The sequence below is a fragment of the Rissa tridactyla genome, chromosome 5, assembly GCF_028500815.1.
Source record: "Rissa tridactyla isolate bRisTri1 chromosome 5, bRisTri1.patW.cur.20221130, whole genome shotgun sequence".
Taxonomy (NCBI): domain Eukaryota; kingdom Metazoa; phylum Chordata; class Aves; order Charadriiformes; family Laridae; genus Rissa; species Rissa tridactyla.
Genome location: NC_071470.1, coordinates 64,954,418 through 64,967,832, shown reverse-complemented (window position 1 = coordinate 64,967,832; position 13,415 = coordinate 64,954,418). Strand labels below are relative to the sequence as shown.

At 38.0% G+C, this 13,415-nt stretch overlaps 1 protein-coding gene across 1 annotated transcript in view; it reads left to right on the top strand.

Annotated features, from left to right (window-relative positions):
- The window catches only part of ANKRD50 (ankyrin repeat domain containing 50), a 43,434-nt gene that overhangs the window by 14,871 nt on the left and 15,148 nt on the right, over positions 1-13,415 (top strand). The window contains exon 3 of the mRNA XM_054203258.1: positions 10,797-11,026. Coding sequence (XP_054059233.1) covers positions 10,797-11,026 — 230 coding nt within the window. The remainder of the gene's footprint in view (positions 1-10,796; positions 11,027-13,415) is intronic.

The window sequence follows — 13,415 nt, the reverse complement described above, 5'->3', positions numbered from 1 at the left end:
ACAAACAATGAGAATTTCATTGATGTTTAATACAAGGAAAAGTAGTGATTTTTTTTTTTAACCCTAGTAAGTAAGAGCTTTTAAACAACACCTGGTGGATGACAAATACCGGGGGTAAATATAAATAACAGCAACCTAGACAAGAGCTCGAAAACTGGGGGTGGAGGAAGAGAGGAAATAGGGTTATTCATATAGGGTCATGGGATGGACAAAGAGGAAGATAAGTGAGGTTGTAATCAAATGCCTTAGATGTCTTTCTACTAATGGAAAAAAGGTATGGGGTAAACAAGCAGAACTGGAAATATTAGTACTCAGTCAAGATTGATTTAAATGCTCTAAAAGATCTGTCAGGATAACTTGTATAACTGGTATGTTTAAGAAAAAAAAAAAGTAGCTTGTTTTGGAGTTGCTTTGTGTAACCTGTGCTTGCTTGTAGTTCTAGAATAAACTAAAGAAGTCAAAGCCACTGAAAAATCTGTAAGTTAAAGATACGCACTACACATGGTGATAGTTATACATGTGTGATATCTACTCAAAGATTTGTTCGTAAAAGTGTTATCTTTTATGGACTGTAAACAAAACTACCTACTAACTACCTTGTTAGACCATCATGTTTACCTGCTTTGGCAAAGTATAGTAATTTTCAGTAACTAAGAGAGACTCCCACACCTCTAAACCGTGTCTTTCCTAAAATACATATGTTTTGCTCTACCAAACCAGCAAGATCAAGTAAGCTAAGCTTCTTTAAGATACCAGATGGAATTATCCAAGGAATAGAATTTGGACGATAATGTCTACATAGTTGAAAAATTTGAATAACAAAACATGTAGGAGATGAACATCAGCTGTGAAAGCATGATGTTAGCAGGAGTCTGTCAGTGACCGTATTTCTACTGTCGAAGAGGAGAAAATAGCTAGTGGGATGACATAGATTTGCTTCAGTCAGATTGGAAAGAACCAGCTGAGAAAATGAAAGGCAACTTTTGGAGATAGTGACTATGAAATTATCTTAAATACATGATGTTTAGAAGAGGAGGAGAAAGAAGGACAAACTAAAAGCAGTGGACTTGGAGATATTGGTGACCTAAGATAATTTGTGGGTAAGATCTCATGAGGGCAAGTATAATGAAAAAAAGGAATTAGCTGGAAAGAACACTGAAGTCTCAAAGCAGTATATTAAATGTCCAGTTTTGCTAAACCGAGCTTCTCATCTTTCATGTGTTAAACGCAAGGAGGAGGACTGCAGAAAAAAACCCAAGTCAACTAGTAAATATGAAAGTAAGAGTAATGTGAAAATGAGGGCAAAACGGAAAGTTCAAGGTGTGTTGTTTGTTTCCTGCGATGTGCGTTTTGTTTGGTAATAAAAAATAATTCTATGGTAATAAGAAATAATTCTATTTGTACATTAGCAGAAGGAAGACAATATCCACCAAGTGGGGGGGGAGGAAAAACTCATAGCACTGGGAAAACTAAAATGTTCAATGCTTGCGTATATTGCCCTTTCTTAAAAACAGTCATTTTGCCGTCAGCTAACATAATTAAAACTAGCCACAAAGAAGTAAGATCACAGAAAAATATAGGGGCAAAACCCCTCAACATAGAATAGGTGAGAGATTTTCGAACTGTTACTGATTATCTTCAAAGGACGTGTTATCTTTATCAGGATGAATGAAAATTCAGACTTTAAAGAGAAAGGTGTATATTTAGTCCCTCTAAAAAGGGACAAAAGGTGTTGGGGAATTAGAAATGTGTCAATTGAAATAAAAAAAAAAAAAAAAGCTGGAACTATTTGCAAGCAGCTGGAACAAAGAGTTGAAAAACAGCTAACATGGTATGACATGGTTTGGTTTTGACAAATCTAATGTAAAGTCTTTTTGTAAGAGACAGAGTAATAGAACTTGTGGATAAGAGATAACCGTAAATGTCACTTTGATTCCAGGAAGGCTTTGATGCTTACATGAGACTCATGCAAACAGGCCCATGTGCAAGGTATTTGGCTAGGTGCAAAAAGAGCTGAGTAAGTGTACTTAGAGAGTGATTATCAGTAGTTCATTTTGAAACTGACACAGCACATCATGTTGGGTTTCACGGAGGTCTGTCCTGCATCTGTCTTTTTTCAGTGTGTCCCTTAATGATCTGGCTGAGTAGAGGGAAACGGATATAAATTTTGGATACTACTGGCTTCCTTGTAATGGCCCTTGTGTTATCCATGGGACACAAGTAATAGGGCAAGAAGTGCAAGGTTTAAATTGCAAGTTAAGGTTAGACATGTGGGGAGAAGGGGAAAACTTCCCAGTTATAAGAATATTGTATAGATTTGGAATAGATTGCTGGGGAGACAAAGTCAGTGGAAGTCTTCAGGAATGCCTTGACTAGTATCTCTCAGGGATGACAGATGTAGAGCTGATCAGGCTGTAGGCAGGGAACTGGACAAGATGACCTCTCTGTCACTAAAAAACAGAACTGGGAGAGTTGCTGTAAAATTACTATTTTATAGTATGTGCTCAGGAAAATGTTTGCATTGTTTCCTGTACTCTCCTCCTCTTTGCCTTTGGTAGGGACACAGATTTTTGTATGTCAGACTCGGAGTAGTTTAGAACATATTGTATATGTTAGCACATATGGCAAATATATTCCATTTAAAAATATACAGAGAGAGTCAACCTGCTCATGGTAGCAGGTGTAAGTGGTTTTCAGCTACAGTTGTCTGTCCTTTATAATAGCTGAGTTGTTTGCAAACTGTTCTAGGCAGTCCAACTATTACACCAAAATATTTGCTCTTAAGGTTTCTATTTTCTGAGATTTCAAGTAAATCCACCACTAGATCTGCTGGGAATGCTTTATAGACAAAAATCGCCTATATATTTGTATACAGTAGGAGGTCTCTAATCAATACACAGGGGTCCAAATTGCTCTGCTTATGCGTGACCTATGGCACTGGTTCTACGATAAACTACACTTTTGTCTGGCCTGATGCCCTGGAGCTAGCTTTTGTGCCCTCCTTGTGGGACTGCAAGTCTGCTTTACAATTACAGATAAAATTCAGGTTGCTACAAGACATTGCAAAACCAGGTAGTGAATTGCACAAGATTTGCCTGCTGTTTCTGATTCACCGCTTCAGAAAAGACCAGACCCTAGATTTACATCCATGTACTGAACCTAGAGCTTTCCCACCAGGTGATTCTTGGGGCATTTTTTTCTTTTCTGGTTTCTGCCTCTTCCTTCATAAGGCTATCTGTAGTTGGGTAGAACTGCTAGAGCCAGTTTGTCTTTCTGTGCAGCCTGTAAATAATTTACTAGACACAATAATCTATATTATGCTGTAGTCCATGCATATGCATAATTCCAGTATTGCACTTCATCAGAAAGTCATAATCACTTACAGTACACTTTATCATGTTGAAAAATGACAGAACGGGTACCTCAATAACCCCATCAAATCTGTTGGTGTGTACACAGGTGTGCACACATCAAACTTCACTTCGCCATACTTAGCCATAAGTTTTATTTTGCAGCTTTTTAAGTGTAGAAGTGCACTGTGCTTCGCAGCCCTTGTATTTCTCAAATATTTCCACTGTTAGTTAAGAGTCCTGTGTGTGTGTTTTTCAGGATGTTATAACCAGTATGAGCAGCTGGGCGATTACTAAGAAGCAAAGGCCTGTATTAGGCTTGTACATAGTGCCAAGAATTGGGGTGATGTTATACAGAAAGCAGCTGTATAATACTTTCGCTTTTAATCATTAGCCAGAATGCATTACGAGGCAGGTAAATAAACTGTTTACTGTCAGTCATCCCTAAGACGTAAATGCCTTGTCACAGGACAAAGTAAAACTCACTAATCTACAAACAGTACTGCAAGTAATTTGTAAAGATGCTTTTTTTTTCTTTCAGTGTGAATACAGCTGCTGCAAGTCGTCTTGGAAAGAGCTTAATATTTCACCAGCTGAGCAGCGGGAACAGTCAATTTTATTAGAAGTGAAATTTACCTTTTCTTCTTTTATTTTGACCTATGCCCCATATGCAGTATGGAAAACAAAAGAGGAAAATTCAGCTACTGGCATACATCTGTCTTTGCTGAAGCTTCTAACAGTCTTCAACAGCTTTATCTTCACTGGCTTCATTCTTTTAAATGCAAATTGGAAACTGGGAGGGGGTACAGCCTTAATAGATTATACTCTGCTAAACAACCCCTGTCTTATTGTAATATACAAATGAAGGTGTGTCTGCAAGCTCATGAGGCAGTGGGGAGTGAGGTGGGGTATTTGCTGTCACTTGTGAAAATCTTTTAAGTACAGATGATTAAAAAAATGTGGAGTTTTGCATTTTGTTTTCTATTCTTACACATTTTAAAGCTTTTATGTTTATTCCGTGAGCAGTGAAAGTAGCGAAAACCCTATTGTGCATTAGATTTGTGTCTTTAGGTATCTTGCAGTGGCTGGGGCTCCCTTCTGTAATGCCTGTATCACAGAATTCCTTCCCCTTTTGCTGTCCTGCAGCATCTCCAGCTCCTAACTGCCCTAGAGGGCCTTCTCCTTCCCTGCATGTCCCTCGGCGGCGGGCTGGGAAAGATGGAGCTTCTGCCATACCTGGTTCAGAGCTGGCAGAGACAGCATCAGGTTTCCACTCACTGGTTAGGATTTTTGCTAGGTCTCTGTGTGTGAGAGACAATTGCTCTCTGCAATTGTTTGCAATTTCTCTATATACTTCATTTTCTGATACAATATAAATGGAAATGAGTGTCTTAAAAACTACATGTTAAACTGTTGTGATGTGTCATGTTGTAAAACACGCATAAGAAGGAAGATGCTTGTTTGCTTTTCCAAAGATTGAGTATAGCATTTGAAGAGTTGTCTATTTTGTTATACGCTAGGTACTGTTAAACTCTTTATATAGAAATATATAAAGATATCCATCCAATGTATATATATAGAGAGGCATATTCCTTCATTACCTTAATCTTCAATAATTCTTTAGATCAAATGTGCAAATGAGCAATTCCCTTGTAAACTCTAAGAGGCATTCAGATCTCACACAGAGGACAGCACTGCCTTGTCACTCATGGAAAGTGAATGTTTTTTGAGGTTCTCTTGGCAAATTTTTGCTAATAGAATAATAAATTCAGGTAAAACTTGATGTAACCTCAGTTGCTGATATTGTTTGATCAGCTACACTGTGTTGCTAGTAATTGCCAAACCTATTCATCCATGGTATTATGAATACATTTTTCAGCATATTATTCTGTGTGATTGCCTATTGGCACAACCATTTCTTGTGACTCAGAATAGTGGCATTAATATTAACTTACTTTTCAATATCACATATGAACTGTCTTACTGACAATGAATATTGCTCTCCTTTTTGAAATGCGAATAGTCTTTAGGAAGGAAGGTGTTCAGGCAGGGAGGTGCTGGGGAACTCGAGCAGGAGACAGTCAATGTCCTAACATTTCAGAACTCCCACAAACGGTCGGGGAGACAGATGAGCTGAAGTAGAGTGTAAGGGCAACCCTACCTGACAGCAACAAACATCACTCGGAGCACTTAGCACTTTTTTTAAAAATCAGTTTGGCATGTTAGCCTTGTTTTTTTGTGCTCATGTCCTATAGTGGCGTTTTTTAACTTGCAGCACAGCCAGAGAGGTTGCTCTTTCCAACCTGACAAAATACAACAGTAAAAAACACAACCCAAACTGTGGATCCAGCTGTGTTCAGAGCGATAACGTTGCAGATGGTCCAGACCAGAACAAGCGCACAGCACAGTGCCGTTCTCTTGATACACAAGGAAAACTTAGGCAGAGCAGGAGAGGAGGACAACATGTGCAAAGTCTGGGCATAAATCAGCCGCAGTTGAAATGTACGGCCTGCGTGCTGGGGGTAATCCAGCTCCTGAAGCAGTTTGGGGGCAGAAGTATATCCCTGACCTGTTCCGTAGTGTTGCCTGGTGTACAAAAGAGTGTTCACCATGGCCTGGGGTCTGCTTCGAGGCCTGGGGCCTGTTGGGCTGTTGGGGGGGACTGCTCCGGGGCCTGAGGGGCTGCAGGGGGGCCTGCTCTGTAGGCTGAGGCCTGTCAGGCTGTGGCGGAGCTCTGATGGCATTTACACCATTTCGGAGGCTCACCACAGGCTTGGTGAAGGTAGCAGCAAAGCTTGAAAGAAAACAGTACGCTTCACTCCATAACAGTGGTGAAAACGCTATGGTTTTGGTCTGCGGGTGCAAAAACAGTTTTGCATTCCACCTTGCGAGAGGGCAGGGTGAGTGCACAGCTGGTTCTCTAGCTGTATCTTAACAGAGATTGTTTCCTCTGAGTAAAAATGTTTGGAGGCATCTAGTAGTTTAAAATGAGGAGGAAAAGTTAACTACTCAGTAATTAAGGAAGGAATAGAGAGGGAAGAGACTAATTTAATATGGAGGGATTAGCAATATGACAAATAGCTGGTGAATTTCCTCAAGGAATCTGGTGTGGAAGCTTTTGCAAAAAAGCAGGAGGAGAAAGCAAAGAAAGCTACGTGTGGGGTAATGATAGTGTCTGCTTTTTTACAAACTTCCTTTGAAAAAAGCAGAGTTTGTAAATTCCCAATGCAGACCTCTGGGATGATTCTTTTTGGCATCGTTGGCTGTAACTGAAATGCAAGTGTTAAACTATAACCATTTGGCGTGTAGGTGATTCAAAAGGCAGTTTGTTAAAGAATTGTCGTACTGGTGTAGAAAAAGAAACGTAAATGCTGTAGTAGTAGTAAAGCAGATTTTCAAAACAGCCATTTCTGTCGTGAAATTTGAAGTATTTTGTGTTTTGCTAAAAGTAGCAGCACTTGAACTCTAACAAAGTGTGTGTGGGGGGGCATCTTTTTTTCCTTGCTTCTTCTGGCTTGCTTAGGAGTTTTAGGTGTTTGTCAGTGGTGAATGCTAGCAGCTGGACAGAAAAGAGGGAGCCCTTTTAGGGATAAACTACTTTTATGCTGTAACAGACATCGAACATTTTAAGTGGGGACATAACTGAATTTCTTATACGCTAGAGACAATCAAATATGAGGAACACATTCATAAGAAACTAGGATTTATAACTGCTTTTACTTCTAGAACCACTCATTAATTGTTATTTGGCACATGCACATGTGTTTTGCCTTTTTTTTTTTTTAAGCAAGTATGCGCATTACACTGTGACTCTTTTCAGTCACTCTGGACAATACCACTATCTTTCTACTTTGTTCTGTTGTGTCTTGGTATTTTTGTGGATCCAATCTAAAAATCTCAAGGATAATCATAAGCAGAACTTCAGCATAGTCTGTATATATTCCTTCCATATGTGGAAAATCATGTTTGTGTGGGTTCAGTCAACTCAGTAGCAATCCTGAAGAATTCTGTGGGATGGTTCATTGTTCTGAGGACTTCTTATTTGCTAGAGAGCATGTAAAACATCTTTACTGTGCCTAAATAAGTAATTACATTACATTGCCATTAAAATGAATTCTGTAATTTAAAATACCTAATTGTGCTGTTTTCTCTAGAGATTTTGTATTTTTACTGAGTAATTAATTTAGTTGTTTTAAATCACGATTTCTGTTTCAGAAATTTTCTGTAATGATAACTGCTTTTATATCTGTATTGAATATAAAAGTTACAAAGATAAAGCTGTTATCCCTTCAGAAGGTAAAGAAAATCAACTTCTAATCTTTTGAGAGGCACTCTGCAAATTAAGCAATCTGTTACAACAATCTGTAGATGAATCAGCATTTACGGAAGTACTTTTAAGACATTGTTAATTTCATGTTGATTTATGTAAGTTTCCTATGCAGGCAAGGAATTTTAGGGGAGTGGAATTACTAAGTCACATTATGGAGGTAAACATGACGTGACTTCTGGCAAGTTAGCAAAGCACTTACTGTCTCTGAAAAGTTTCACTATTATGTTACTTGGCATGTACTCTGAACTTAAGCAACATAAAATGGCTAGGAGGAACAGAATTTTATCAAGTGGCTTCTAAGCACGCTTTAAGAGAAAGATTTATCAATGTCTTGTCAATGACACACCTTTAATAATATTAATTAATAATAGTATTAAAAGTAAGCTGGGAGAAGTCATTGTGCCTTATTTCTTATATGCATGTATATGTGTGTATACATGCGTATATTCACAAGTATTCTACTTGTGAATATTTTCTACTTCACAAGTATTGTGAAGTAGAAAAAGGCAGAGCACAGGGAGACAAAGGTCTGTGGAATAGCTTTTTATGAAGCACCATCAATATGCTAGGGCTCTTCTGTCTGGAAAGAAATGTCTCAGAGAGGCTGTGGTACAGGTCAGAAGATTATCCATGGCATGGAGAAGGTGCATATGGCATAATTGCTCATTTTCCGTTCCAGCACAGAAGCAAAAGGGTATCAAATCAAACCAAACCAGGATGTTTTGGATTTTAAACTACAAAAGGAAGTTATTTTTTTTCACGTAGTGTGTAACTAAGCTGCAGAAGACCTTCCATGGGATATTGTGGATGCCGGAGGCTTAAATGGGTTCATAGACTTGGATAGACCTGTGGAAGCGGAGTCAGTTAAGGGGTGTTAAATGTAAAGGCTGAATCTCTGGTTCAAAAAGTCCCTGGAAGCGCTGTTTGCTGTGGTCCCTGAGAGTTCTGGGAAAATATGGTTTAGTGCTTGCCCGGTATTTACATTATTCCTTAGACATCTGCTTTTACCCCTGTTTGGAGGCAGGGTGAACCTCTTGATTTGACCTACTACAGCCAACTGCTACTTACTGCAGGAATTAAGCAGAATGATTTGGGACTCTTTCCCAGACATGATGATTAGCTTTTCTTGGGGGTATTCCCAATAGGTAAACACTGACACAAGAACGTTGTTGGATGCTCCTCAGATATTTTGTAGGCATTTTGTTAGGGTCACAGAGATTTTAAGTTGAGATTTTAATTTGATACCATTAGCATTTCTTCATCTCTCATAGTAATATTCATACTGGAGAAGTAATTTCATATAGAGAACTATGTGAAAAGAAAATTAGTTTCGATAGAAAAAGAAATGTTGCAGGGGAAATGCCTTGACATAAATAGCTGAGGGGGCAAGGCAGCATTCTTGTGGGGGAAGGGGTGGAAAATGTGGTCATTTCCAACTGCCTCCTTTCATTGTGGGATTGGCATCACTCAGGAAAGTAATTTTAACCTTATGGCTACTTTAATTTCCTGTTCTGTAAATCGGTAGCTGCTTAACTTCCCAGCTTAGTGAACAGAGATTTTAGTTGTACTTCAGGCATCTTCTGAAAGAGTAACTAGCTGTGGAAGTACCAAAGAGTTTTCAGTAGTCTTGTGCATCTCAAAAAAATAATAAAAAAAAAAAAGCGGGGGGGGGGGGAGGGGGGCAATATTAGAGATTTAAAATCCATCTAATACTGAATACTTTCAAAACACAAGTATTTTGTACTTCCTTTTTATACTTTTGGGGAATTTCTCCAGGTGTAATAGCTCACCTGGTCTGCCGTGCTAGATTCTATTACTGCCGTCAGACATGAAAGGTACACCACTCTCTTTCCATTTTGCATTTTTCTCAGTCAGAAAACCAGAATATAACAAACCTTCCACTAACAGGGCTTAAAAATAATTTCTGAAGTGGGTTGCATTCTTCCATTAACAGGCAGGATTTGCCTATATTCCAGTTTGAATGCTTGATAGGTAATAACGTGTTGACCAAAGTCTTCTGAAAGCAAATTTGTCCTGTAAAACAAATGAAAAAAGATTATTATGGTCTTGAGTAAAACAAAAAATACTTAATGATATGCATGCCTTCTGGACATGTGCAAATAACATGTTAGATACATATTTTTCTCGCCTCGTTTCATTTTCTGAATCTTTCTTCTATAAAGTCAAAGTTTACTTGCCAAATATATTTAAAGATCATTTACTCAGTGAAACTCATTATGTAGTTTCCCAAAAACCAGTAGTGTAGCATAACGTAGCATGGAAATACTGGATATATATATGGCAGTTACGTAGTAGCTATTTAAAGACACTGTAAGTGCAGAGTTAAATATATTTTTAAGGAGTTTTAAGGAGTACCATTAAGGTTGGCAACAATACATGCAAATTTGAGATTTTTAACTGCACAATCAGATGCATTGGTATAGATGCTAGCATCCTGAGGACGCAGATAATCCTTTTCCCGTAATAGGAAGTTGGCAACTTCAGTATAAATAAAAACTAATACATCAAAGTCACTACCAAATGAATCAGTCAGCTACTAAATTAATTTGCATTTCATTTGTGAAGGTGTGTCAGAAATTCTGTTCTTTGTAAAACTGTTATTCATTCAGACTTAAACTCTTTGAGTGTTGATATTTCATGTGTCTTTTATTTAAACTTTTGTTTCACTACCAACTATTGCTCACTACTAGTTTCTGATAAGCAGTAATAACAGCTTTGGCAGAAACAACAGTAATGAAGTTCTTAAACTTTAGGCCAAATAGCTTCTTTCTTGGTGAAGCAACGTTATCCCAAGTCTTCTAATCAGCTTTGAACAACATTACATTGTTTTGAAGTATTGTTATAAATAAGTTCATTAAAAAGTAATACTGCCTAAGCAAGAATTACCTCACTGACTGTTCGAACTATCTCTATTTCTATTAGTTCAGTCTATGTCAGTATTTTCTGTGGTAACTATTTAAAAAAAATTCCTTAGACTGTTTTAAAAATAACTTTGCATTTTAAGTTGATTATAGCTTCAACTTGAACGACTATATGATAGTCAATGTATTGTTAAATGTATTTAAAATACTGATTTTGTTTCATGTTCCTTACAGGTGCATTCTGCTCCCTCTCTTGGGAATGAAGCCCCCTCAGCAGAGCCTCTTCCTGCTCGTAGATTCGGTTGACGAGGGCTGTAACGTTGCCGAGGGTGAACAGACTTCTACAAGTTTATCTGGAACAATAGCAGAGCTTTTAGCTGGCCACTTTGAGTTCTTCCCTCCCTGGCTGCTCCTTCTGTGTTCTGCCCGCAAGCAGAGTAAAGCTGTTACAAAAATGTTTACAGGTGAGTACAGAGCATAGAAGTGTCTGTTACCTGCGCCTGGAACTAGGTCGTAGTATTTATAAGACCCTTGGTGATGGTTGAAAGTGATGATACATGCTTAGTTCTAAAAAATCACAAAAATGGTAATTCTAAAAAACACACATTCCAGTTTACTGAGGACTATAGAAAGCTTAAATCAGCCAAGTATTTTGGAGGTAAATTGTGTCTTTGCAATACATCTGCAAAGAATATGGCTGTTCTGAGTTTGCCTCTCGCTTTACTAGTTTTAAAAAGTTTTGAAACAGTGTATGTGACATGTTAAGTACGTAAGTATGTCAACTGCATACACCCATTCCTTACAACCTCAGAAGATTATTTTTTTCATCTCCCGTTAAAATCTCTCCCCTTATTTTCAGAAAGCTGGCAATAATCCTTGAAGGTGCAATTTGAGAGGGGAACAATGTAGATGTGAATTCCTGGAGTATGCTTTTGGCAAAGGTTGCACAGTAAAAAAATTCTTTACAGCTTCTTCATCCAGGCTTTCTTGTGTCATGAGAACATTTCTTCACTATAATGACATTGTTACTGGAGGTTCTCTGAAATTTAATAAAGGGCAATATCTAGACTGGATTCCAGGCCTATGTATAAAGCCTGTGTGTATTAAGGACACAATTAGGACAAAAATGTGGTTACAGAACATAGACCCATAGGCTTGCTCGTTTCCACAGTGGCAAAAGGTCAATGGCATAATTGCATTTTGGAATGAAGTACTGTATTAATCAGCAGCAGACATGAAGATTGGTATTTGGGAGTATGTGAGAACTAAAGGAAACTTTGGGGTAGCTTCACAGGGCTCCTTTGGACATTCATATGGGAATACTTTTGTCAAAGCTTGGCTGATTAGGTACGTTGTCATTGCCAAAAAAACAGACAAAACTTTCTTCAGAGTGGTTTTATTTCGTTTCCATTGAATCATATAATGTTTCAGACTAGTCCTAAAAAATTGCTGTTGTCTTCTAAAGTATGTTTCCAGATGGAATTCCTGACAGGAAAAATCAGCAGAACTAATGGATATGCCTTTAAAATAAATTTAATTTGCATGAGTTAATTTCTCATTTCCACAGAGAATGACTTGATGAATAGCATAAAGGAAGTTGGCTTGTGATATTATAATCCCATCTTCACTGTGGAAAAGGTACAGCAAAGAAAGAATGAATCCCCAAAGTAATTGGACACAAATTGAGAAGAAATTTTAGGGTCTCTTTGGAGGAAGTTGTGTTTTGTTCCACTATGAAAGAAAATGTGATATTAGAGCCACTGTGGTGGTTACCTGCTTAATACACTGCCGGATGAGTTTCCTGTTTACAGCTAATATTCAAGTTTCTGAAAGGTATAGTGAGGATGTGAGAAGCACGGCTGAAGCTTCTGTTAACTTCAGATACATTGCAACTTTGTGTAATTAAACTTGAGATAACGGTCATTTCTTTTCTGGTTCTAGCCTGAAAAGGATAGAATGTCATTAACACTTCTGGGGCAAACCCTTCTCCTCCTTTGTGGTATTTGAACATTTACTTTTAGCCGAGCCAATTTATAGAGCTCTTTAATTGGTGGGCAGGCAGAATTCAAGATCAACGACAAGTATTTTTTGCACTCATGACTGAAGAAATAAATGGTGTATAATGTGCACTGCACGCTGAGAGACTGTTGTTCTGTATTTCTAATACTTCCCATTTCCTGGCAAATAAGTGTTTGCAGCCATAACGATAATATAATCACTGTACATTTTCTTCAAATGTGTTTCTTCAATGTGGAAAAAAAAAATCAGTTTCACTGTTACTTAGTAAGATAGATTGGAATCCTTTTAGGAATATTTTAGGAAAATGCGTCCCATGTCTGTGTCCCATGTCTATTTTTTTTTCTGCTAAAGATTTTAGAGTATGATATGAAATATATATTAACCAATATTAATTTGTTTACAATCAGTATGTATCTGTTTTCATTTAAAATTTTCATGAAGTGAAAATTTCCTCCAGATACCTGCTGAAATGAGAGCTAAACCTGTTTGTTATCAATGACTGGGAAAAGGATTCCTGCAGTGGCCTGGTCCTGACAGTGCTCTTTTCTGGGTATCCAGTACAGATGACAGTTCTGCAAACATCTCCCTAGCCAAAAATAGTGATGACGTGGAAGAGAGAGTCCAGTCTTTCTCATCCAATGTCATCTTGCCGCTGACAGTGGTGAATACATCATCCCTGCCACTCTTTAAGAATGAAAAAAGGAGGAGGGGTATTTATTCTGGTCCTCTTTGTTTCTTCACTTTTTTTGGTGACTTATGAAAGTTGAATAGTTGTGCCTGTATCTTCTGCAGCTGGTGTTCGGGGCCCTCCTGTATTCCCAGATTCTGTAGTAG